The sequence below is a fragment of the Ischnura elegans genome, chromosome 2 (assembly GCF_921293095.1).
Source record: "Ischnura elegans chromosome 2, ioIscEleg1.1, whole genome shotgun sequence".
Classification (NCBI taxonomy): Eukaryota; Metazoa; Arthropoda; class Insecta; order Odonata; family Coenagrionidae; genus Ischnura; species Ischnura elegans.
The window spans coordinates 87,268,634-87,294,375 of NC_060247.1; the positions used below are offsets into that span (position 1 = coordinate 87,268,634).

A 25,742-nucleotide genomic window follows, 5' to 3' on the forward strand; every position below is an offset into this window, starting at 1 on the left:
AGAGAGGTAATCATGAAGCGTTCATAAAGTAATTATTCACATATTTAAACGCCGTCAACCCCCTCCGGATCTATACCGAAGTTGTGATCAATAAAATGAGTTTTTTTCTCAGTGGAATTTTCGCTCAATCTGTGCAAGGCGGTTGACTCTGTAAATTTTTCACCGTGGCTGGTCGTGGTACATTTAAAGTTACATGGATTCATCGAAAAATTCAAAGGGCTTATACCACGTTAAGAGACCAACGTTTGTGCTGCGTTATTTTTCCCACAAACTGACCTCGGAGAACACGTTCCGTCGCCAGTGTATGATGCGCGTTGGCTGGTAAATGAATTCGGCGGGACGAACGATACGGCCTGTCGCATGCGTGGTAGCAACCCCTTCCCGTCCGCCCAGCTTCCCTCCACCCCCCCACAAAGCACCCGTCCGTTGGGCGCGACCTCGGGTGGTTCCTGAGCCGACCACGCCTGCCTGCCTGCTCTAATATAAAGGAGCACCCAAAGGGATACGGGCATCAGTCAGTTGGGGAAGAAGAGCAGCCGAAAGAACCCGTCGACGAGTCCACTGAAGCAACACTTGAGAGCCATGAGGAGTCTCCTGGTGAGTTGCCCATCGCATTGGCACTTCACACACGAGAAAGAAGCCCTGGATTACCATAGTTACTCCCTCTATACCGCCCAGCAGCAAGTTGTATCGTTCGTGCCCCTTAACAACGCCACCGGCTTCATAGGCGCAACCTCAGTCGGAGAGCGTGTGATTTTTGTGTGTGTTAGATATGCAGTGATTCTTCTTCCATAGGGAACTTAGGCGAGAGGATAATCAATTTTAGAAAATGTGAACCGTTGACGAAATTACCGCGAGAGAATCAAAACTTTGTAATAATCTAATTAATAGGCTATGTTTCCCGTGGGAAATGCTGTGGGAAAATCTTTTCGGGTCTCCCACTGCATGGAAAACTCTAACGTGTTGTCTAAGTTTCTATTATGAATTATTATTTAAAATATAGACCGGCTTATCTAGGAAACGACGTCAAGGATTGAATATTTGTTCAATTGGAAGACCCAAAAAGCTTTTACAAAGGAAAAATTGTATTCGGAAACTTAGAGAGGAAAAAATCTTTTACACCAATAAGAATCGAATCGTTTCGCATTTTAACAGCGATCACTTTCAAATTAATAGCTAACACAACACTGCATTCTAGCGCAAATATATGATTTCTTTGAATATTTCTTGCTCTTTTAAATCATCCATTAGGTTTAAATGTGTCATATTGAGGATCTAACATTTCACTTTGAAGGGCTTAATACGATCGCATACGGGTGAGTAAGACCTACGTATTTAGAGCGAGTAAACTTAGACTAAAGAGGCGGTAGAGAAATTGATACGCTCAAAAATTCAAATTAAATCTACGCTTTAGACTCTATTTATATTTGGAGTCAGCGGAAAACTTAATGATACTTAGGCATATATACTGAACGAGCAATATAAAATACAAAGCTGATGATTAAATCGTGCAAGAGAATGCAGACGCGATACATGAGGAGCATAAATAATTTTTAAAATTATCTTACAAAGCTATCCACCAACCTCTATAGATGACCTCGAAGAATATAAAATATTTTGTTGCGATAAATTAGAGAGGTACTCATTCTGTGATTAGGGTCTACTTGTGCAAATGTCTTATCGTTATAAATGCAATATAAATGTTCCAAATATCGTCAACTATCTTAAATTGCATGGATTTTCCGAACTTTGCCATCTTCAATCGCTTTTTAGTTATAAATTAAAGGTGTAACCAAGCTATGAGCTTCCGACAAATGCATTCAACGAAGATAACGGGCGAAAGGTTAACAGTAAAATCAGTAGTGCATTGATTATAATGAACTTCATAAAGAGTGGAACTTTAATCGGAATTTCATAATTACGCCACAAGATATCTTCAATGGTAAAAATCATTACATTACGAAAAGCCTTAAGAGATCCCTTCTTCTGCTAAGAAATTAATTAGAGTGTATTGTATTCTGCGAAATTAATTACGCAAAAATCATTCGCTCCAAAATATTTTACGTAATTAAGAGAGTGGATATTTCTTTAGGAGGATTATAACATAATTCTCAATATATTAAGTTCAAAAAGTTAAAGAAGAACCGCAATCATAGGCGAACAGTGCGATCAATGTGTTTGATTTCCCAATCAGTGCTCCCATGACCGTAGCTCTAAAAATATGCCCCTTGCTTCCTTCAATCACCTGTATCTTTGAAACTAGACTAGATTTTTCCATACAAACAGAGAGCACAAATTCTTCCATTCATCTGAAACATTTAGCAATACTCACCACAGAGTTTTAACATTCTTGTATTTTTTTACTTTCAATTCTTTGAAAATAATCACGAGTAGTGACAACTCTTTTGGGTAGCCATCTTTTCCCATTCCTATCTCTATTACACTCGGGTGCTAAATTTTTATATCCAGTTTTAACGGAATAGTAATCGAATTTCACTTCCTGTAATCTTGAATTTATTTTCTTAAATTTTATTCCATCAGCCCCCTTATCTATCATCCTTGGAGTGCCACGGCCTTAGACGCTTTTCTTCCTAATTCCAAATTTATCTTTCAACTTTTTCGAAGTTAAAATATTCAACATAGTAAAGATTTTCTCGATTCCATTTCGGTGGTATATTTCAATTTCTTTCTCATTTAGTCACGGTAATGGTGGTCAGCTATAGTAAAGAATTTAGTCTCAAAGCTACATGATGAATTCCAATTCAAAAATCAAGCTAGAATTGAAGATGATCATTCCTCCAACATTTTACTAGCAAATATTTTAAACAATTATCATTAAGCGCGAACACTCCACACAATAAAACTCACTCGTCTCACTCGGGATTCAAACCTGATGAATTCAGGAGATCCGGGTTCAAATCACGGTCGAGGAAGTAATTAATTCTCCTTAGAATCAATGCATTGATTGCACACTTTATGGTGACTCTGCAAAGGTGCGGCTTTTGGTGGTCGGCGGTTATCCCCTTGAATAGCATTTTTACCCGCAAACAAAACAATTTGAGTTGCTCTCTCATTTAATGCATCATCTAAAATTGTAATTTAAGTGTAATAAATATTATGAAGCGTTAAAACCCCACTATTCATCTTGAAACATCCGGTAAATATAGGTATGAATTAATAGAAATAAATGAATATGAGGCGAGATTGAATTGAGCGCAAATACCTGAAGTCCTATTCTTTCCAACAAACAGATTGCCTTCGCCCTGGTGGGAGTCGCCGTTGGATCACCTGTCCTCTACGGCTACGGTGCCATCAACCCGTACGCCTACCCTTACGCCGCTGCCGCCCCACTGGCTTACAGCGCCATCGCCGCACCCGCTCCCATCGCCGCACCCATCGCATACGCCGCACCCTACGCCGCTCCCTATGCCGCACCCGTCTCCAGCCAGTTCCACGCTCAGGATGAGCTCGGCCAGTACTCTTACGGCTACGCCGGCGGCCCATCCGCCAAGAGCGAGATCAAGTCCTGGGACGGAGTGACCCGCGGAGGATACTCTTACATCGACGCCGAGGGCAAGCTCCAGACCGTCAACTACGTCGCTGACGCCCTGAACGGATTCCGCGTGGCCGCCACCAACCTGCCCGTCGCTCCGGTCGCACCAGAGGCCCCCGTTGTCCCCGCCGTGCCCGAGAATTCCTTCATCCCAGACTCTCCCGACGTCGCCGAGGCTAAGGCCGCACACTTCGCCGCCCACGAGGAGGCCAAGGCCCGCCTCAACGCCTAATTCCTTTCTTTTCTGAATTGAGATAGCCCGCCGCGACTGAGAGACTTGGCCCGCGACGCTCGGAGGACTTGGTGAACCCAGGACTGCCGAGTGGAACGGCGCCGTCACCAGAAAAAATAATTGTTCCTGCCTTCCTGCTGTAGTGTATAAATTTTCTACTCCGACGATCGGATGCACCTTACATGACTGTCCAAATTAATGTCTAATAAAGAGGTTTTACTCTTCCCATTTTACGACTGTTTTTCCTTTCCACCCGACTATTCCAGTGATCCACAGCATGAGGTATCTAATCTGTAGTAGGCATTTATATGAGAGGACTTTAACGGATTGGTAACCTTTTGAAAAATAAATTTAGCTTACACCTAAGCAAGGGAAAAATTTCAACAGAAAATAATTGCTTTATGTTAAAATGATTGGCATGTTTTTTACGTAAGTCAGCAATGAATTCCTTATCTCAGTTCAAGCAATCCTAGTCAAAACTTTCAGACCGCAATCCAAAGCTATAAAAATCTATACTGCCTGATAACTATGAAACTAAACAACACTAAAAAATAATAATCAATATTGCCTGATAAGAAAATAATAATCCATACTACCTGATAACTATAAAACTAAAAAAAAACTAAGGAAAAATACAAATCTATACTGCCTTCATTGCCCAGGAAAGAGGAATAAATTAATAAGAGGAGTAAAAAATAATTAATAATTACTTAATAAACTTAAATTCTATCAAGGATCATATCGAAACGTAGTATGACTTCTCTTACAGGCAGTTTGTACGACCAGAATAGTTATCTCGCTCTACCCATTATCTAATGTTATACCCGGAAAAATATAGCTGTAGGCAAGGAAAATGTATATTTCTTTTAGGCCAACTTTCCTCATATTTTTAAATAATTCTTGGCATTTATAAATTATGTTAATTCTCTAAAGGGAGGACGAGCCTAAATCCTTCTCTTTTCCGAAATTGAGATACCCGCCATGACTGTTAGACTTGACGCACGGACTTGACTCTTCATTCTGCAAAATATTTTCCACTTCGAACCAATATGCGCCTTCCATGACTGTCAAAGGAGAAGTTAGATGGATTTTCGTATGTGAAAAAATATCAAGATACTTGCAACTCCATTGCATACGATCAACCAATCGGTCTTCGTCTGCTTTGCGTCAAAGTATCTAATTTGATGGTATGAAATGTTTGCGTGCAAATATTTATCCATACCTAAATAAATGGACTCTTATCAACCGGCAATGAACATCGCACGTCAATCCAAACCAAACGCAGATGATTGTGAGGCCTGAGCGAGTAGTTTGGCCTGGAAGGAAGCTATTACAATAAATAGATATGCTAGCAGGTTGAAGTTAAATAAATCGGAATATGCTTTGCGTCACAAACGGGAAGGGTTAGAAAAATTAGAAAAGTTAGAAATCCGATGAATGAAAAGATAAAAAGCTATCATCGCGTATCCTGTGCTTAAAAAATCCTCAATTTCATTGATTTCATATTGTAAGAGGTAACTTATCTCCAAATGATCCTTGGACTTCGTTTTATGCTAGGGAATTCTATTATATTCAGAGGACGTAGGTTATAATAAAAATCCAATGTATGATTTTGATATCGATATTTAAAAAACAGGTATTTGATACTTGGGACAGGACGAGAAATAAAATTCAAGCGCATAAAGCCGTTAATTTAGAAAATTCATCATCGCATTTGTCAATACATGACTCCAATGAGACACTTAACTCCCACCGCAAGATGACAAAGCGGTGGGAAAGAGGTGACAGAAATGGAGAATGGACACTGGTGGATTAAATACTACTAAAAGAGACGAAAAATAGAACATTTTATGAATAATACGAAGGATACATGGCATCTGGAAGCACATTCACGCAACAGAAATATGAACACGAAGAGCGCATTAGTTTTACTCCTCTTCAATTTCCCAATCCCTCGAACCGACACTTATTTCTTACCACTTTTTCCTCGGATGTCGTTCGTTTTAAACTAATCTATTTTTATATGAAACACCTCAACGGAAACCACCATTTTTCTGATATTTCGCCTTTCTCTGTCTCACCGCAATACCGTCACAACGCATTCGAGTCATACAGGGCTCCATCCAAAATGCAACTGATTATATATGCCCACAATTTTTTTCTACTCCTACGAATTTTATAATCATTGCCACCAATTTGGATCGCTAATACAACGTACATTGCCTGTTCCAATTTTTTTTTATTTAGCCCTCTAATGGCCCTCATCCTTACAACTTGCGAAGAACTTAAAATTTCGCACCGAAAATACACCGAATGTTTGAAGTAAAATTTTGGTATTTTTAAAAAATATGAGCTAGGTAATGGTTTCACAACTTTTCCGATAGAAAATATAAACTTGTTTGTCAGAAATTTGGAAGTAAAAAGTAGATATCGAGTCGTGGTTACCATTGACACCTAATACTGTAATAACGAAGGCTTAGGATAACGCAACATTTTTTTTATTTTTAGTATGCAACTTCAATAATACTTCATTTTTAATTGTTTTCCCGTGAATTATAAGACAGGAAAATTAACTCGGTGGTGATAAGAATGAACAAGAGACAAATAATTGGTTCAAAACTTGTTTTCCCTACGTCTGCAATGCGGGGTACAAATTTCAGTCGATTTTCCCAGTTTCCCAAATGAAAGAATCCATTCAACTCTTGAAGTTTTTGATTCCCTTTTATGAATATTATCCTTAGATTCTTTTCTTCCGCTGCAACTAATATTTTATTTTTCAATGTGGATATTTTTCGCTGATAACTATCCATAATCCTGCTCATATTTACCACTGCTCGTTAAGTTATTTTTCTCTTCCGTTTTGAGCGTTTCCCCCAATGTTTGAGGCAGGATTTGTAACAAAATTAATACCATAGTCGTTTATATAATTAATGCAAATGTAGCCGCGAGATTTCATACTTTTGACGCATAAAATTCATTTTTATCCCAGTGAATCGGAACTAAAAATTTAAAAATTTTGTAAAAACTTATTCTTCATAGAATCCTTAGGATCGCATTGTCACTTTTCAGCGTCATTTAAGCAGACACTGCTATTGCAACGGATGAGAGGGTTGCATCAAGGCGACGGCCGTGATTGAATGCAGCGGAAAGATGAAACCGAACAGTAAAGGAACGCATTTCTTTGTTAAACTAAATATCACTCTGTGGGTGAGGGTAGAGCTCACCCCGGACTATTTCACTGGCGTGTGATTAACACACATTCAGAGAAGGGGAGAAGTTCTATTCTTTGGTTTACTTCGCACTTCGAGGATATGATAAGGGGTTTTAAGGAAAGTTTCAACCGGAATCAGAGGTCAAGCGCTCTACCCGCTATAAAGGCTACCACGCACCAAAATACTAAGATATGTCTTCACGCCTGCAATAGCATTTTGTAGCAATTAAAAACCGAATTCAGATCAAAACCTTTGTAAATAGTGATTTAAATTAACTAAGAATTTAATATTTTGTAAACAGGAGGAAGATTTTCTTTGTAGAGAATTTTCATAGCAACATTTATTTCAAAGAGTTATGCCCTGAGTCATTGAGACAGAGAAAGTGGATTAGCTCTGATGGGAGGGTAAAATACAAGCTGATAATAAATACTAATGGGCGAATTTTTTTCCTACCTTAAAAAACGGTGGACATTTGAGTTCGAATCTAGACCGAAGATCACATCAATAACGTGTTAGTGCGCATGAGTGAATACTTGTAATATGTGGTACACAAAATATATGGTACACTTTAGAGTACGAATGACAAGAAAATTTTATTATCCGATATAAACTTTCTAATCACGGTTTATATTACATATAATTTCTCTTTTTTCTTATTAAATACAATTTTCTTTTAAATGAAGAATATTTAAAAAAATTCTCGATAATTGCAGGTAGAATTCAAAATTAATAAATAAATATTACGTTACCTTCAGAGTTTACCATGGCTTTTAAATGACTGAGGACAGCAGATTCAGCATATACTGAAACATTGAATTATTGAGGACGTATACATTATTAGAAACCCTTTCGTAAAAGGATGATTAAGATTATGATGATGAAAAGTAATGGATTAAGGGCTAAATCATTTTTATGAAAGGATTTTATGAAATAAACGAATATAATTATAGACTCCATCAAATTTTGGGCCTGCACCATCGTTATGTTTGTGTTTATAACTGAAAAACCGGTGTTATCACTGAAAAAAAGTTCGTTAAAACAATATAAAACAGTTGTGGGAGCAAATACCCCCCTTCTACCTACCTGTGCAGGATAAAAGCGACCCTCCAGCTCCTTCTTGATGAAAACCTAAGGTAAATACGCAAAAAAATTAGAGAAAAATTGGCGAGGGAAAAGAGCATCTGCAGCTGTCATTCCTGGGGTGAATAGAGGATGGGTCGGGTGGCAGGCCCACCCAAGTGGAACCGCATACTAAAGCGGTTCAAATGCATTGGAAGTCAGTTACTTTGGGAACAAGCGCAGGAGAACTTCGAATGCAGAGGAATAAAAAAAGCCATGGGAAGCCTTCTGGTGAGTATCATCAACAGAAATTTCGTAATATCTTCACGAACACATGAATATTTCACTGAAAACCAGGTGATTATCAGAATGGCTCTATATTTTCAAATAATTACTGACCTAATTTTGAAAGAGTTTTAACTTAGCAAATAAATAATTCTCATAAAATTAGCCTTTAATAAGCAAACTTAAAAGTAAGTTAATATTAAAAAAAAACTTTGCAGCAGTATAGCTTTCCGTCATCTACAAGGAGTCAAAGGAAACCGATAGTGTAATGGCAGATGGTCAATAGTAGAAACAATCCCCACCATAAATTATTTCCCTTTAAACTATTTAAGCATTACTCGTGCAACTGACAGCTCTGAGACCACTACATTTAATTCCCAAGCCAGTTTGGACCAGAATTCTTGAATTTTTCCATACAATGTCTTTTAGTTGAGCAAACATTTGACAGCCTACAGAAACCTGATCATCCATACTCTGACATTCCACATTCCGGCGAAGCAATTCTTATAACATAAAATTTTCGTCTTTGTTATTAGCAAAAACTTTGTCAAGGACTTGAGAAATGGATAACCAAATCATCTTTACGCAGTATCTAACCTTGATAAGGAAAATCCATACAAACTCTAGATACATTTTTGATGAAACCCGAACGAGGAGAGTTTTTGCAAGGAATATTTTATAAAAACACGTATCACCACTTCCACAATCCGATTTTTACTATTTCTGCGTAGCACAAGTCGCATGGAATAACACAAAACGGTAGTCCAATGAAGCAAAAGTGTTTGAATGCAGTGTCTATTCCGTATTGATCGAATGATAGCTGTAAATTTCAAATGAAATCTCGCTCAGCAATGCAAGGAAACTTGAGATCCCATTGAGAAACAAAGCCATTAACTTTATTCAAGTGTATCATAAACATGCGTATCATATAGCCTAAAGGAAAATCCTAAACAAGTATGACAGAATCCACAAATAAAGATAATAACTTCAACAAAAATCATATGCCATGCGAAAAATTTTGTACGAGGAAAATCTATTAAAATGCATAATGATCTGTCATAGCAGTGCTCCATTTCGGCCAGAACGGCGTTCCGGCACTTATCAGCGAAAATGGGCACTATATTTCGTCGATAAGCCGGCACCGACAACGAATGAACTCGAACAACGCATTGCATATAGTGTGATGTGGATGTGAGGCAACGGTTCTAATTCCTAAATTCCTGTCCTAATTGAAGTCCGACTAAAGTCAATTTTTTTATTGAATAAATGAAATACATTTGATACGATTTCTTTTATATGTGGCGCGATGTGGTGAAAGTTCTTAATATTTGTCAAATGAGTCATAGCTATATTTCCTATGGATTATTTAGACATCCGGCGGAAATATAGCAATATCTCATTTAATTAAAATTGATATAATTTTCCTTTATTTGGAATATACCGTATACATGTAAAAAGTTTTAAAATTTTCGTTTTTTTATATTTGATAAAAAAATGATTTATCATTGTAACTTTTACTGGAAGTTAAAAAGTTTTGGAAGTTAAAGTATTATATTTGAAAATAATGTGTAGATTAAAAATGTGGCTATACATTCCTGTACCTAAAATATATATTAAATCAAGCACTGCGCCCATTTAACTGCGGATATGGCTCATCTGAAAGCAATGTCAGCATTTTTTGCCAAACTCTTCATCGCATCAATTTAGTAATCAACGGGCGGTAAATATCTGCCGCAACAAGGGAATACCTTTCCTCCATCCATGTTCGTCACTCACGATTGCCACGGGCGTCAGAGAACAGAGCAACGCCCGTCCTCGAAAATCCATGACCTTGATGAGTGCCCGGGAGTTGGCATTTCGGGAGCAAAGACCAGTTAGAACGAGGAAAGAGACCGAAAATGAGTTCTTCAGTGGTTTTAAGACCGAAGTTTAGATATCTATGGTGGATACATCTACACAATATCCAGCGAGCTTCCTCTTGGGTATTTGGCAAGGGGTGATGAATCACCTACATGCAATAGGATTCCCACATGCACACCACGCGGTCCATGAATCGTTACGTATGCGAACAAATTATACTACCACATTCATGCAAAGGCAAAAATTGCCGACTACATATTAACCCAATATAACCCTAAGTAACTTCTAAGTAACATTAAAAATGCATTCATTTTCAGCTCTATTCATGAAAGATAAAAACTATGTGTTCTTATAACCTATGAAGTTTAATGGCAGAATATGTAGCTGCCACAGTAATTATGATTTAGTAATAAATTTTCATATTTTAAAATGAGAAGTCTTGCAATTTAATGTCTCCTAGAATCAGCTCTGGGTTAGAATGGGTTAAGGTAACCTGCCGATAAAGCTATAACACACAAAACGTGCTGTTATGAATGATAAGAAAATTCAGAAACATGCATTTAGGAGTTAAACATGCATAAGTTAGTAAGCTATTATACAAGTCATCAAATCTATTTCTTAGTTCTAACGCTGCCGTTATAGTCTCTTAGTGGTCGTGGAAAAAACAACAATCTGAATCAATCTGTTCTACAGTCTATTTGTCTTCTTTGATTCATATGATATGATGATATATGTGATCAGGGGCGGATCCATGATTTCTTCGTGGGGGAGGGGGCACAAGCAAGGCCGTATCAAAAATTTTGTTCTTGGTGGGCACAAGGATTCCTCGTAATACAAAACGAACGCAATGATAATGGTACCGTATTAAAAATCTTGCATATATTTTAAGGGTCGGGTATGTGCCCCCGTGCCACCCCCCCAGATCCGCCTGTGTGTGTGATAGTTGTTTCCTAAACAATAGATGAGGAATGGACCGCTCATATCTTATCAATCAATCTTGGCTATTCTCTCCGTGGTAACCATGGGATCTGGTTGGTGTGGTGGCTAGAGTGTTGACTTCCCACCCTGAGGGTTCGGGTTCAAATCCCGGCAGTGGCAGAGAATTATCAGAAACTGCCCGATCCCTGTTTGAATGATGTATGGAGGACACTTCAAGTGCAACACTACGTCCGTCGAATGGAACGTTAAGCCCTGTACCCTGTGGCGCCTTTCGTTAAGAGCAGGATAATTTCGACGTCAGGTTTCTCTCCACCTTTCCTTCCATATTCTTCCCTCATGGCTCAAATGACCTCAGCTGTCGGCCGCTTCCACCAAATGCCATATCATACCATACCGTTGCAACTGAACCTGCAAGAACCCGTACGTTATTCAGACATAAATTTAGTTAAGTGTAGACCACCCATATTTATCTCTGTTCATCAGTTGTAACTCTTCCACAGCGCCTTACCTATCAAAGATGATTAAATGAGACAGTTGTGTTAGAACGAATTAGGATTTGCTTAAAGTCTGAATCGTAGGATAATTTTTTCCATTCCTCTGTGAGTCATCTCCAGCGATAGCTTTTCAATCGATCGTTCTTTAAAATTCTTCGGACTCTGATCGCCTCTTATTGGCAACACTTATCAAATGTCCAACGGACACTATCTAGGCTCACGCGGAGTTTCGTTCGGGGACCATTGGCCTTATTATGACGGAATTAAAAACAAATGGTATATTTAATTACGGTAAGCTTCAGTCTTATTTTTAAAGCCATTAATATTTGCCTCTCTGGGACAAAGGTGGAAGATATGAGTGGGATATATTTTACGCTATGAGAGATATTTCCTATTAAAACCCGATTAATTTTATGAAATTAATTTAAAAAATCAACTGATAATACCAACAGCTGTATTGAAGCAGTATGAAAGCACGGATTAATTCGAGAAAATCCTTAATTACTACTTAATTAATACTTCAGAATCGCACAAGATCGCAGCGGCCAGTACCATTACTTACAATACCTTGAGACCTAAAGAAAATTCCTCGAAATAATGAATCAACAAATGTTCTAAATATCCTATTCTCCAAGCGGTTATTCTAAGATATATAAGTAATAGTTATAGATTTTCTAGTGCCCAGTAAGATTCTAAACGTGGTCCTCGATGGGCAAATTTTTAAGTTTTTGATAGCACTTCCATATTTCCATATACCTATTACGATTACGTTGAAATTCACATGACAGCTACTAATTGTCATAACAAATACCACCTTTGCGAATAATGGCAGGGAAATTGCACACCACCACTCTAAAATAATAACAATAAATTCAATCCTCAAGCAATTAATGCGAGCACTGTCGCCAAAAGTGGCAAAACGACAATTTTAACGACAGTTTTGCAGCTTTCTGGGTGGACCAGAAAAACCACCGTTCGATTGGAGTCAATGACGCGGGCCGCAAATAAAAGTGAAAACTATCTCGAGGACGAAGCAACGGAACCACCTTGAAGGCGTGGTTAGCAAGGTCGTCTACGGCGGGGCGGCTCTGATGGCTTCGGCGCCCGGCGGCGAGGCATCCGAATATCACGTGCAATCTGCATTCATTAGCCGAGAATTAGCCTCCGAGTTCTTCCCACTTCACACCGCCAAATATCTATTAAAACGCGACGTCACCTGCACCAATAAATGCTCACCAAAGGCTAACTGTGACGTAAAGTTTCAAATACAAATGGTTGATGAAGTTGACCCGTTACAAACAAAAGAAAAACAGGAGATGGATTACAAATACAAAAACCTCCAGCATCATTTCAGTCATTAAGTATTCTTAAATGCTGTGAAATAGACAACGATTAGTTTATTCATGCGATCCGATTGATACACGATCAAATTTATCTCGATGCTTCAATTTGGTTAAGCTGTCAATGTATGAAATATTTATCTGGATAAATTTTTATTGGCCATTCCTCTATATCTTTGGAGGAATGGCCAATAAAATATCCTATATCATTCTTCACTGATGCATTGTCCCGTAATAGATATTTATTAAAATTCATCTGATCAGCACGAAACATCACCTGCACCATTAAATGCTCACCAAGTGCTGTGACGTATAATTTAAGTACATAGATGGTAGATAAAGTTAACCCTTTACAAACAAAAAAAGGCGAGATGAATTACAAATACAAAACATTTTAGCATCTTGTCGGTCATTGAGTATTTTCAAATATTTTGAAATCGACAATAATAAATTTAATAATACGATTCGACCGATACACGATAAAATTTATCTTGAGGATTGAATTTGGATATGCTGTCATTGTTTTAAATATTTAGCTGAAAATTTTTAATGACCATCCCTCAATCTCTGCAATCTTTAATAACGTCATCTGGTGAAGTGCCCTGTATAGGATGTTTATTCCCATTCAGATGATTATTACGAACTATGAGAGTAAACATTTCACCGGAAAATATCACCAAAGTATACACCAATATAATGCAGTTATTTTGGTGGTAACTCAAATAGATTAAAAATGATATGACAACAGTGACGCTGCTCGACGGACCTTGAACTTGCACCCCAACGGCAAAAAGTCAATTCATTACTTTTCATTGGCTTTAGTCTTCATATATCATCTCAGAACTAGATGTATAATTGTCATTATTTAGGCATTGCCCTAACCAAACTTCAATACCAACTTCGGTTTTTTCAGCACATGGCTCGTACGAGAATATGTTGTTAATAGGTGATCTTCATGAAACTTGTAGGACAGTATCAATAAATTCGAAAAAGGTCAATTTTAGCAGGAAATATGTGAGGACTCTATATTCAAAGTATTATAATTTATTCTTTTCTAAAATTACTTTTTTTAATATCCTTACCTCTACATCAGCCTTTCAGTTTTGAAAAATGCAAACATTGAAGTTTAAAAATAGCAAAATTTAACAACTTCAAGAATTAGAAAGTATTTCATCGCAGATTTTCATAAAAAGAGGTATATATATCGATACAAGAATTAAAGACAGAGTCACTAACCTTAAAACAAGGCAAGCTAGTATTTTGGAAAGCTTGTCAAAACGTTTTAAGGCATAGATCCCTGAAGAGGAAATGATTTAATGAACTGACCATATGCCAGCAATCCAATAGAAAAACGCATTAAAAATCCAATAAATTAATCATATCAATCTTAATAAAATCAGGTTTACTTTTTTTCAATTTAAATATAAAATAGAGATTTACTACCTATGAAATAATGGTAAATATATATAGTCGCGTGATCCACTACACGTAATAATTTTGTATCGTTTTATACTTCTATGACTCCTTGATACTGGCCAAAGGATCTTACGATTGAATCCAGGTCAAGTCTTTGGGCAGCCTCTAGCAAATATGCTCACTTGCGCCGAGGCACAGAGAAGACAACTGGCCTTATCTCCTGATTTTTTTTTCAAATTTACCGTGACTTTTTCCGAGATGAGCCAATCCAAACAAACATAAGGGTTCAACACCACGAGTTAGTGAGTAAACTCTTTTAAATACCAAAGGCATTGCATCAGTCGAGAGAAACATGGAGATAGTTTTACTATTTAATAGATAAGAGTAAATATAATACCCGCAAAATTAAATTTAGTTATTAAATCTGAGAGAATTTACCACAAAGATTAAGTGAGATCTTACATCTGATACAATCGTTTCATGATTACTGGAAAAAATTACTCTGTTCACAATTCTATCAAATCTCAACAGAAAAATAACTATTTCTTGAATTTCATCATTGAAGTCATGTTGAAATTTCTTTATGACCGCACAATTGTTCATGCAGCGCAAAAGCATTTGGCAGCGGGATTTTTATAGATGATGCCTCGAAATAAAAAGACAGAAGTCCACTCCCCCTAATTTTCGTTGCAATTGGTGTCAATGAACTCCCCTAGGCCTAAGATTCAAGGTGCAAACCAAGAACTTTGGAAAGGATCTAAACAAAGGTTTAAGTAGCCAAGTAATTTCACATGAGAGAATCCAAATTCGCATTCCTATGAATCCTACAAAGCTCATGCCATCATGGAAATAGGTCTCTACCCTTTTCAAAAGTCGTCCTTATATTCTGCGTATTTAGGTTCGAAATTTATCAAATGTATTTATGCAGAAAATAACAGGAATGAAGGTGAAAATAAATGTTGCACTTCTGTGTAATTTATAACTGGATAGCTTATTGGATCAAGTAGGACGAAAGAACTGACGGAAAAGGAGAAGGGTAAGTAATGGGCAATATTATGTATTTAATGATTCTATGGAAAACCTCGCGACTTTTCTGTAGCATACGAAGCATTTTTGTAGCATTAATGAACCTTCAAAATACATTTTGTATGGTCTTGGATGAATTGATATTAGGAAAACGAACAACAATCGGTTCAAACAAAAAGTTGATGCCGACTCCAAACAATGGCCAATGGAATCACCGTTTAACGTTCCATATGAAAGATAGAGAATATAATGCACATAGTAAGCAGAAATTGATGTAAAAAATCAGAATCGGCATTAATCAACAGTGCACTTGTTTTCGATAATAAAAATAGTTTAATACTTGCATTCGGATGATTTATGAAGGAGAAAAAAAATAAATCATAGGATGATGAAATATCGTACGCGATTGACTAATCGACATAGTTTAGCGGCATATGGGCATAATATATCAATACGCATATGTTACAGTAGGAAAACGCGATAACCACACTTTGTTTATTAAGTTTACAAAAGTTAGCTAACTTTTTCCGCTTACTATGTTTCATGGATAAAGAAAAGCGAAGAATTCATCTTAATCTCCAGCTGAGCAAGATCAATGTAAGAGACACTTCTTCATTCCCTCAGAAACATGAGATCGGAGTCTTTTGTGTCCACAGTATATGCGTATGCCGCATATCCAGTGAGCACAAATCGCGTTATGCTACGACATATTGAAGCTGGTTTTCAAAAATAAGGATGGGTAAAATGCTTGGCGATTTCCTTTGACACCTTGCGTGCAATGGGCTTAATATTACGCCGCGTAAAATCCTTCTATTTTCGAACGGGCTTGATATTACGACATCCGTCTTCTATAAAATTGTAGTCTGCCATTTTTAACAAAGTAGTACACCTCTAAATAAACAAAATTTTAAAAAAATTCATTGCTTGAAAATGTTACCAAATACTTATTGCTCGCATTGAAGTTTTGTTGTTAATAAATATAACATATATGTATTGAAAGTGACCAGCAGTGGTGAAAATTTGGAAGGAATCTGAGAAGTTAATCGGCGAATATCTAAAAGAGTCGGTATATGAACCTTAAATCCTCAGTGGAGGAATTCGTCAAACACGGTTTTAATGCTCGAAAAAAAATTAACCAGATATTTTTGAAAGTTGCTTTTAGACTGCCAGGAGGAACTGGAAGCAATCTGTAAAGTGAACCGGCGAATATGCAACAGAGTCGGAACATGAACCTAAATTTTGAAAGTGACCCTAAGTGGTAGAATTCTTCAAGCACCGTTTTCATTCTCGCCAAAATTTAACTAGACATTTTTTTAAAAACTGTCTTTTAGCCTACAAGATGATACTGAAGAGAGAACCGGCGAATATAAAAAAAGTGGTGTGATCTATAGCACTAAGGTGAGCACGGTAAATGTTAAGGGCTAATTATAAGAAATAATGACTCGGATCAAATCATCAGGAGAACAGGGGAGGGACGAAATTATTACCCCGGGCTGGATACCTTTTGACCTTAAGAACCTAATGAGGAGGAGGAAGATGAATACGAGATATAGGAGTTTTTTTTGGTCGGGAGAGGACCTTAGCGCACGGTGGAAGAGGAGCGAGGAGGAGGACCCCGCCCTGCTCGCGTTTCCCTTCGACCTCGGACGAATTTGCGGACGGTCGCAGAGGAGGATAAAAGGGCAGGCGGACGAGAGGAGATCATCAGTCAGTGGGATCACCGGTGCAAGAGAGATCTGACCATTGAGGATACAGTGAGAGCCATGAGGAGTCTCCTGGTGAGTTACCATCCACTTGGAAGGAATATCGAGAATCTTTAGGGAATCTCATCTCAAGAAATTCAGGCTCATGTTCCGACTCTTTTGGGTTTTCGCCGGTTCACTTTTCATGCTTCTCCGTCAGTTTCATCTCGTAGCCTAAGAATGAAATCTCCTTTAGAGAAATTGAAGTTTATGTCCAGATTATATTGGATTTTCCCCGGTTAACTTTTCACATTTCTCTCACAGTTTCATCTTGTAGACTAAGAATGGACCTTAAGGAAATCTTCTTTAGAGAAATTTAAGTTCATGTTCCTATTCTTATTAATTTTCGCCGGTTCATTTCTCATATTTCTCCCACAGTTTCATCTTGTAGCCCAGGAGCAAGTTTTAAAAATGTCTAGTTAATTTTTTTTCTAGAATGAAAACCGTAGTTGACGAATTCTATTACCTATTGTTACTTTCAAAATTTAGTTTAATGTTCCGACTTTTTTGAATATTCGCCAATTCACTCTTCTGATTTCTCCCACTAGACTAAGAGCTAGTTTTAAAAATGTCTTGTCAAATTTTGGCGAGCATGAAAACAGTTGTTCACGAACTCTACCACCTAGGGTACCTTTCAAATTTTATGCCCATGTTCCCACTCATTAGGATATTCGCCGGTACACTATTCAGATTATTTCCACAGTCTCATCTGGTAGACTAGGGTTTTTTTAGAGTATAATTAAATTTTACCGAGAATAAAACCGAATTCTACGAGTAAGGGTCACTAGTTAAACTGATCGTTATTCTAAACTATTTTGATTTTCAGAGATTATAAATATTCTAAAGTCAAGGAGACGCCTGCATCATGATCAGGTACAGGCATCATCATATTCAGGGATTTTAAAAACGGGTGAAATGGTGATAGTAACATTTCTATCACTGTGCTGAGGGACCGACTCTATCTGAGGATGCCAAAAGCGGATTGGGAAAATTTTAGAGAAATGCGAGACGAGACAGCAGAGGAAATCTAGGAATTAACCCACAGCAACCATTGAATCCCGTAGGAATCTAGAACAAACATATTAAGGATAGTACTCAGCTTCGGTTCCACGCGGTAGTAGATACGTTCATAGTCCTTAGCATAATACTGGTTATTCGAGTGGGGTCGGTCAAAGAGGAGTTCTTGCCTCCAAAATTAACCATTTTCGTGGATTCTTCTCAGCGCTCCACGATTCTCTTCAATATATTAGCCCACCATTCTTGCTAGGTCCTTCTCCATATCATAATGCCAAGGATCACCTACATATTATTTATGGTGATTTAGTGACAAAGACCATTTATCTTTCGATTAGATTTTATTCGCATTGAGTTCTCTTCGATTTAAAATTGAGGCATCAAAGGCTCAATAGTCAAAATTTAAGAATCATAGAGAGAATTTAATTAATTTCTATTATCTACAATGTTCATATCTTAAATCGGTAAACGATTTAATAATGTGAGAAGCTAGATGCCGTTAATATCAAACATTTCTCACTAAAGAACCGAGTAAAATGACAAAATCCAACCCAAAATCCTGTCCACTAAATTTCCACGATGTTTTCTCCCCGCAGATCGTTATCGCAGTGGTGGGAGTGGCCGTTGCAAGGCCTGCTAACCTTGGTCTAGGCCTGCATGCAGGCGGCCTCTTCCACGCACCGCTGTCCTATTCTTCGGTCGTCTCTCCGGTGGCCTACTCCACCATCGCCGCCCCTGCACCCGCACCCGTCGCTTACGCCGCTCCCTACGCCGCACCCGTCTCCAGCCAGTTCCACGCTCAGGATGAGCTCGGCCAGTACTCCTACGGATACGCTGGCGGTCCTTCCGCCAAGAGCGAGGTCAAGACCTGGGACGGTGTGACCCGCGGAGGATACTCTTACGTCGACGCCGAGGGCAAGCTCCAGACCGTCAACTACGTTGCTGACGCCGTCAACGGCTTCCGCGTCGCCGCCACCAACCTGCCAGTGGCCCCCGAGGTCCCCGCCGTTCCTGACGTGCCCGCCGTCCCCGAGGTCCCCGCCTCCGAGCCCCTGGTCGCCCCCACCCCCGTGGAGGACACCGCCGAAGTCGCCGCCGCTAAGGAGGCCCACTTCGCCGCCTACGCCGAGGCCAAGGCCGCCGCCGAAGCCGCACCCGAGGAGGTCGCACCCGTCGCCGTCGCCGCAGTCGAGCCCGCCGCCGTTGCCATCGCCGCTCCCGCTCCCGTCGCCATCGCCGCTCCCGCTCCTTTCGCCTACTCCGCCCACCACGTGGCACCCTTTGCCTACTCTGCACCCATCGCCGCCCCAGTTGCCGCACCCATCACCTACTCGGCACCCGCACCCATCACCTACTCGGCACCCGCACCCATCACCTACTCCGCACCCGCTCCTCTCGCCTACCACTCCGTGGCCCCCTACGCCGCTGCCTACGCCGCACCCGTCTCTAGCCAGTTCCACGCTCAGGATGAGCTCGGCCAGTACTCTTACGGCTACGCCGGCGGCCCCTCCGCCAAGAGCGAGATCAAGTCCTGGGACGGAGTGACCCGCGGAGGATACTCTTACGTCGACGCCGAGGGCAAGCTGCAGACCGTCAACTACGTCGCCGACGCTTTCAACGGGTTCCGCGTGGCCGCCACCAACCTGCCCGTGGCCCCTGCCGCACCAGAGGCTCCAGTCCTGGAGACCGTTCCCGACACCGCCGAGGTGGCCGCCGCCAAGGCAGAGCACCTCGCCGCCGTCGAGGAGGCCAAGGCTCGTTTGGCGTCCGCGTAAGCCGGACGAATCCGACGAAAACATCTAGTCCCATCAACTGACTGTTCATCTTCTATTTTTTTTCAATTATTGTTTTCCTTCCCCCCTCCTTCACGAAGGCCTTATCTCAGCAAATTCCTCAAATTTGAGGGTGCTTTGTACATTAATCGCACCTATATTTAAGATCTGCAAAAAAGGCATATGTCAAAAAGTGACGAAGGGCTTCAGTCAGAGCCAATGATTGATTTTGTAACAAAATTGATCTCCTGGTTAACATCTCTTGTTTGACTACCCTGGAAAATCACGTTTGACTTACACCTTTCTCTCAAATTTAGGGGAATTTGTTCTTTCCTTTGGTTGCTGTCTGAACAGAATAAAATAAGAACTTTCTCATGCATATATATTGAGAACTGACAGTGAATATTTTAATCGAAGAATAAAATGCTGTGCATTATACTTTTTGGTTTTCATTCAACTGGTACCAAATTTATTCATATACCCCCTAAATATCCTTCCTTATAACTGTTATTCACCTCTATCCTCATCATTTAATATCCTTTACCCAAAAATTCCCCTTCCATCCAAACGGATATTTTTTTAGAATTTACGATAAATTCTAAACTAAAACTCAACGGAATAAGCAATGATATGATTTAAAAATAAATTTACAGACGAGTAAGTCATTCAAACAGCTAAAAGCATCCACCGCGAGTATACTTTAACGTCGCAATCGTTTCAAAAATATCTACATATCTTTCTAAGATCTTAAAATGCACCAAAAAATTTAAAATACGTCTGCTACACGAAGAACTTGAGCTATTTAAGTCAATATACAAGTATAAGCATCAACAATGAGAGGAAGAAAAATTGTGCTATCATTTGTAATACGTGACATATTTCCATTCAACGTAATTAAATGTTTTTATTATAATATTGGACGGGTATTAATGTTTTCAGAGGCTCATTTTATCTCTTAAGTTTCAAACAATGAATTTCGTGAGTTGTTTTATAAACTGTACGAAAATACGTAAAACTAAGCTTAGAATTTCATTTCCAAGACAATCCATTCTTGACAGGCTCAGGGCAATTAATAAGGCAATAAATTGAGTTAAAACGTAAATAATAGTTAGTTTTGTTGTTCTATATATTCTAGCGTACAGAATAACACCGAACTGAAATTGTTAATAAAATGGACTACTTGCATCCCATTACTTGAGTGTATTTTACGTGAATCAAAATTTAGTGATAATTAAAGAATTTTGTTTTTATTAGTCAGTAATGATATATATCAGGATTTGCGTCGATTTCAACAATTCGGATATAATCAAAAGCGTTCACATTAACTACCATTTCAAAACAGAAAAATTTCCCTCCTTAATATAAGCTTCACTTAAGAGTTAGATGAAAGAAATAAACCATGTAAAAAGCCCTTTACGCTAAAAATTAAATGAAACTAGAAGCCAACTGGAAGAAAAATATTCCCGTTTTATCGTTAACAGCATCTACTCCCACACGCATTTCCCTGTTTTTACTAGTTTTCCAGGATGCAAATCACAGTTAAATGGCAGAACTCGACCGTCATAAGGCCGCCCACCACACCTTTTCCCTACACAAACGGAGAGTGAGTAGCCAATATCCTGCAAAGGGTTTGCGGAAAAGAGTGAGAGTATTGAACTTATTGGATGTAAAACTGCTCCACCCACAGGGATGAGGCGAGGTGACCGATCTTAAATCTTGAGGCAAAACACGAGGAAAAAAGTGAATCGCAAGAGAAGTCGAGAGTCTCCGCACCATCGAGTGTCAGGGTCACCAACCCTTGCAGGATCAACCCACGATCGCTCCCAAAATGGATTTCATCGTCCCAAGAGGGAGGGGGAAGGTGGCCAGAGTGCTGGGAGCTTGGGAAGCGAGTCATTCTACGCAGGCATTCGCCATTTTGTCTCCTCGTGCATAAATAATTTTCATACATTTGGCTCCCGCTCAGTGTTTTATCGGTAACATTTTTTTCAGCAACAAGACAGAAACAGAAGATACCTTATTTAAATATTAAGATATAAATTAACAAAATTTATTCGATATTTTAATTCAAACTTTGCAAATAGTAGAATTATAGAAATTATTGGATGCATTCTGTTATGCCCTCAAGGATGAATCGATATTAACGGTAAGAATGACAGCATTTTCCTATAATTAGTCATTACTATATAATTATGTGGATACTTGATTTTAAAAGAGATTGTACGGTAATGTTTTGAGGGCCCAGGTTTCAAATTTATTTTTTTTCGCGCTGAAAATCCTAAGATGATAATTCATCCATTTATACATCCAAATCACTCTGGCAACTCGATCTAACATTGAATATTAATATGCACCCCAACATTAGAATGTGTGAACATGCTACACCGTCAGAACTTCAATGCATTCCAGACGTTAAAAACAGGGCATTAATTTTTAATTGACGACTAAATTATACTCGATAGTGGTATACAAATTTCCAAACTCCTGATCAGTATGCGAGTGAGACGTCTGAGAATTTATCATACTGTAAATCAATTTAGCACAAATAATTAGTTTTACACACTTCGTTAGATTTGTTCCTTCCCTCGAGCCCGAAACTATTTTCTGAACTCTTTCCTTTAAAAATTGGTTTTCTTCTAAAATGAAAGCAGTCGGCCTGACAATATAAAGGTCTAACGGTGCAAAATTTTTGAAAGGATACACCAACCCTGAGCATCAAATGTTTTACAATGTACGCACACAGAGTGACAGAGCGTGTAGACCAGCGCGATGTAAGTTTCAATTTCATAGCACTAAAATGACACCTGTGTTATAATTAATGCTCGAGGCCATTAAGAAAACGCCCTTGACAGGACATTTGGGGTTCCTTGAAGAATTAAAAAAAACTTAAGAAACATCATTTTCTCAGAGCTATAATAGACCTTGGAGAGGATTATATTTTCCTGATTTTTTTCTATCCTGCCCTTAGTCACGAATTTAAAAAAATATTTAAGTTACCCGAAAATTAAGAGTGAAGAACGAGGTTAAATTATTACGTATAAAATTACCGCAATACGATTTTTTCATTTGGCATGCCGATATCTTTGAACAGAAAATTAAGGGAAAATATTATAGATATCCATCACAGAGAATACCAAGAGTTCATCAACTCACATCACCACTTTTCAAAGTTTTATTCCCTAAAAATGATGTTCAGCGCCTAAGGTGAACTGACCATGACACAGACCCAAGATAGCAAGAGTAAATATAATTATGACGTAGCATTATTATTTCAACGATACCTATAATGAATCAAATATCAAGACGAGTTCGCGGAGCGATAACGTGGAACAAGTTAGTGCTTAGATAGAAAAAGTCACCACTTAGTTTCAGTGCCGGCAAACCATTTTTTGCACAAAATGTTGTCTTTATGGAAAATCCCCATTGTGTATTCCATACTGGGACTTTATAAGTACAATACATTTCAAATGTGTAACACATTATACTTTGAGCATTAGGTGTAATTATGAAGGACCTTGTATGTTTCCACACTTGAGGCTTCATTGCTAATAATTATCATAAAATCACAGGGTGGAAAGTAAAGCTTAAGGCTATTTTCTAACCGCTTGTCTCCGAAAAGTTAAGCCACAAATGCTATATGGTGAAGAACAATGATCACTGTATAAATGAGAAATACAGTTAGTCTACTTTTATTATAACTTCTACGAGATGTCAAAGCTCTTTGATTAGAAAATAAAATAATCATAGGCAAATGATAGGTTGGCAATCCACGTGGAACGCCTAATAAAGGCATGGAGAGATTACGTAAATATAGTTAATGTAGCTGGAAATATTTCAGCAAAGCTCATTAAAACGTAGTTTTTTCAGTTTTCACTACCAGACATGAAGTTTTTCGCTATTCAAGGTTAAAATATTTACCGTAAATGAGGCGAAATGTTGAAAAAATAAGGGAAACTAAGAATAAGTACTTTCGAGTCTTCGAAAATATTTAGATTTAATTTCACCGATAAAACCCCTTTTTAGGATTATTTTCCATAGTTACTATGTACGCGTATTGCACAGAGAACGGGACATGGAGCATAAATATTTAATCCGTGAGCTAAAAAAAATAAAAAAAGCTGCGAGATTGGTCAAAAACTGCTACGGGTGGACAGAGCGTTGCCCAGCTTTTACTCGGATTACAAAGAGACTCATAGGCTACGGGCTAGATTATGATTGCTTGAGAGGTAATGAAAGATATTTTTCTGACAGACGCGGAGGACTTCATTTTACAGCTGCACCACATTTCCCAATACGACAATATATTTCCCGATACGATAGAAAAAATTATTAGGGACACACTGGCGAACGAAAAGACATATTAATTCGTTTTTCCCTCGAACAAGAGACGACTAAATGAATTCCAGCCTTTTTTCGAATCAACTTACCGACGCTCACCTTAATTCTTAGTGCCTACTTACACAGATAAGCTGAGGAAGTGCTAGGTGGTTTAGGGAAAGGACTTAGGCCCCCTACCCTGAATGTGTGATATTCTTATACCTTTGGCTTATATCGGGGCGAGCTCTAACCTCACCAATGCAAATCAATCTTCAGGTTGAATCACTGAGTGAGTGAGGTTGAGATCTACCTCAATGCTCTAACCCTTCTTTTCCTAAATTGAGATTCCTTCCAGTTGCAACTGCGGGTCTTGGCCCGAGATATTAATTACTTCGATCTGCAACTCCCCCTATTTTACCAAAAATCCTACCCTCGATTGATCATCACTTATTTCAATTTCGCCAAAATCTTCCACTTCTTCGTCAAGATTCCGAACACAATATCCATAACATTTCTCAGAGTAATATTCACTCATTCGGTAAGGTCTTAGTCACTTGTACCTACAACACACAAACAGAAAATAAAAGGAAGTTAACGGTAAAAGCGAAAGGTAACGATACTTTAAGATTTCACGTGCAAATATTAACTAAATGTAATAATTATCTAGCCAATAAACCAGGCCTACCATGGACAGAACCCGCAGACGACGAAAAGAAATAAAGAGACGTAGCCAATCCATACCGGAGTATACATATACAGTAGGATAACAACGACGCAAAGATGAAACACATTTTTCACGTATCACTTGGAGGAAGGCTCAAGAGGAGACAACGTGTGAGGAACCATGAGGGAAAGATGGACGTAAACTTTGCATCGAGAGCCAGAATTGATGGTAGTTCGTTCATTTTGTACGTGCGTCAAGAAAGTCCAAACAGATACGCGAGATTTATAAAAATAAATCTCCTCTATCGCTCTCATGATATTCGGAAAGTTAAAATCAAAATGGTCACTGCACACAAACCAACATCTCGACCATCTCACGGTATCAATCTGAGTCTAAACAACGAGGAACACACTATTTTTTCCTCCTTCCCGAGTAAAATATATGGAAGACCGCAGCTGTCAGCTGAATCGCGGTATCTATCGTCAATTATTGTGGTTTGGAGCGCATACGTGCTTCTTATGTCTCTCGTTCTCGTATCATGCTCACGATCGCCCGTTGGTCACGAAAATGCGTATCGCTTGCATGTTCACCGAAAATTCTTCTTTTATTCGATCCTTTGTATTCTCCCCTCCGCGCTCAAGGATTCTGCGCAATTATAGCCTATGCCTCACTCAACTTAAGTGATGGTTCGACCGTGATATCTGAAAGTAGAGCAAGTGAAAAACAATCTCGGTTCCAACTGGCATGTCTGTTTAGAAGTTGGGCATTTATTTACAAAAGCCATTGGCCGTAATTGAAAAATAAACTTCAAATTAAA

The 25,742-nt window shown here is 38.7% G+C and overlaps 1 protein-coding gene across 1 annotated transcript; it reads left to right on the plus strand.

The window, feature by feature from the left end:
• The first annotated feature begins 486 nt into the window (after positions 1-486).
• Positions 487-20,382, plus strand: LOC124153200 (calphotin-like). The gene is made up of 4 exons (XM_046526300.1): positions 487-597; positions 3,252-3,767; positions 17,000-17,194; positions 18,769-20,382. Exons 1-4 carry the CDS (start codon positions 583-585, stop codon positions 19,945-19,947), a joined length of 1,905 nt encoding a protein of 634 aa, XP_046382256.1. The 5' UTR covers positions 487-582; the 3' UTR covers positions 19,948-20,382.
• Positions 20,383-25,742: the final 5,360 nt, after the last annotated feature.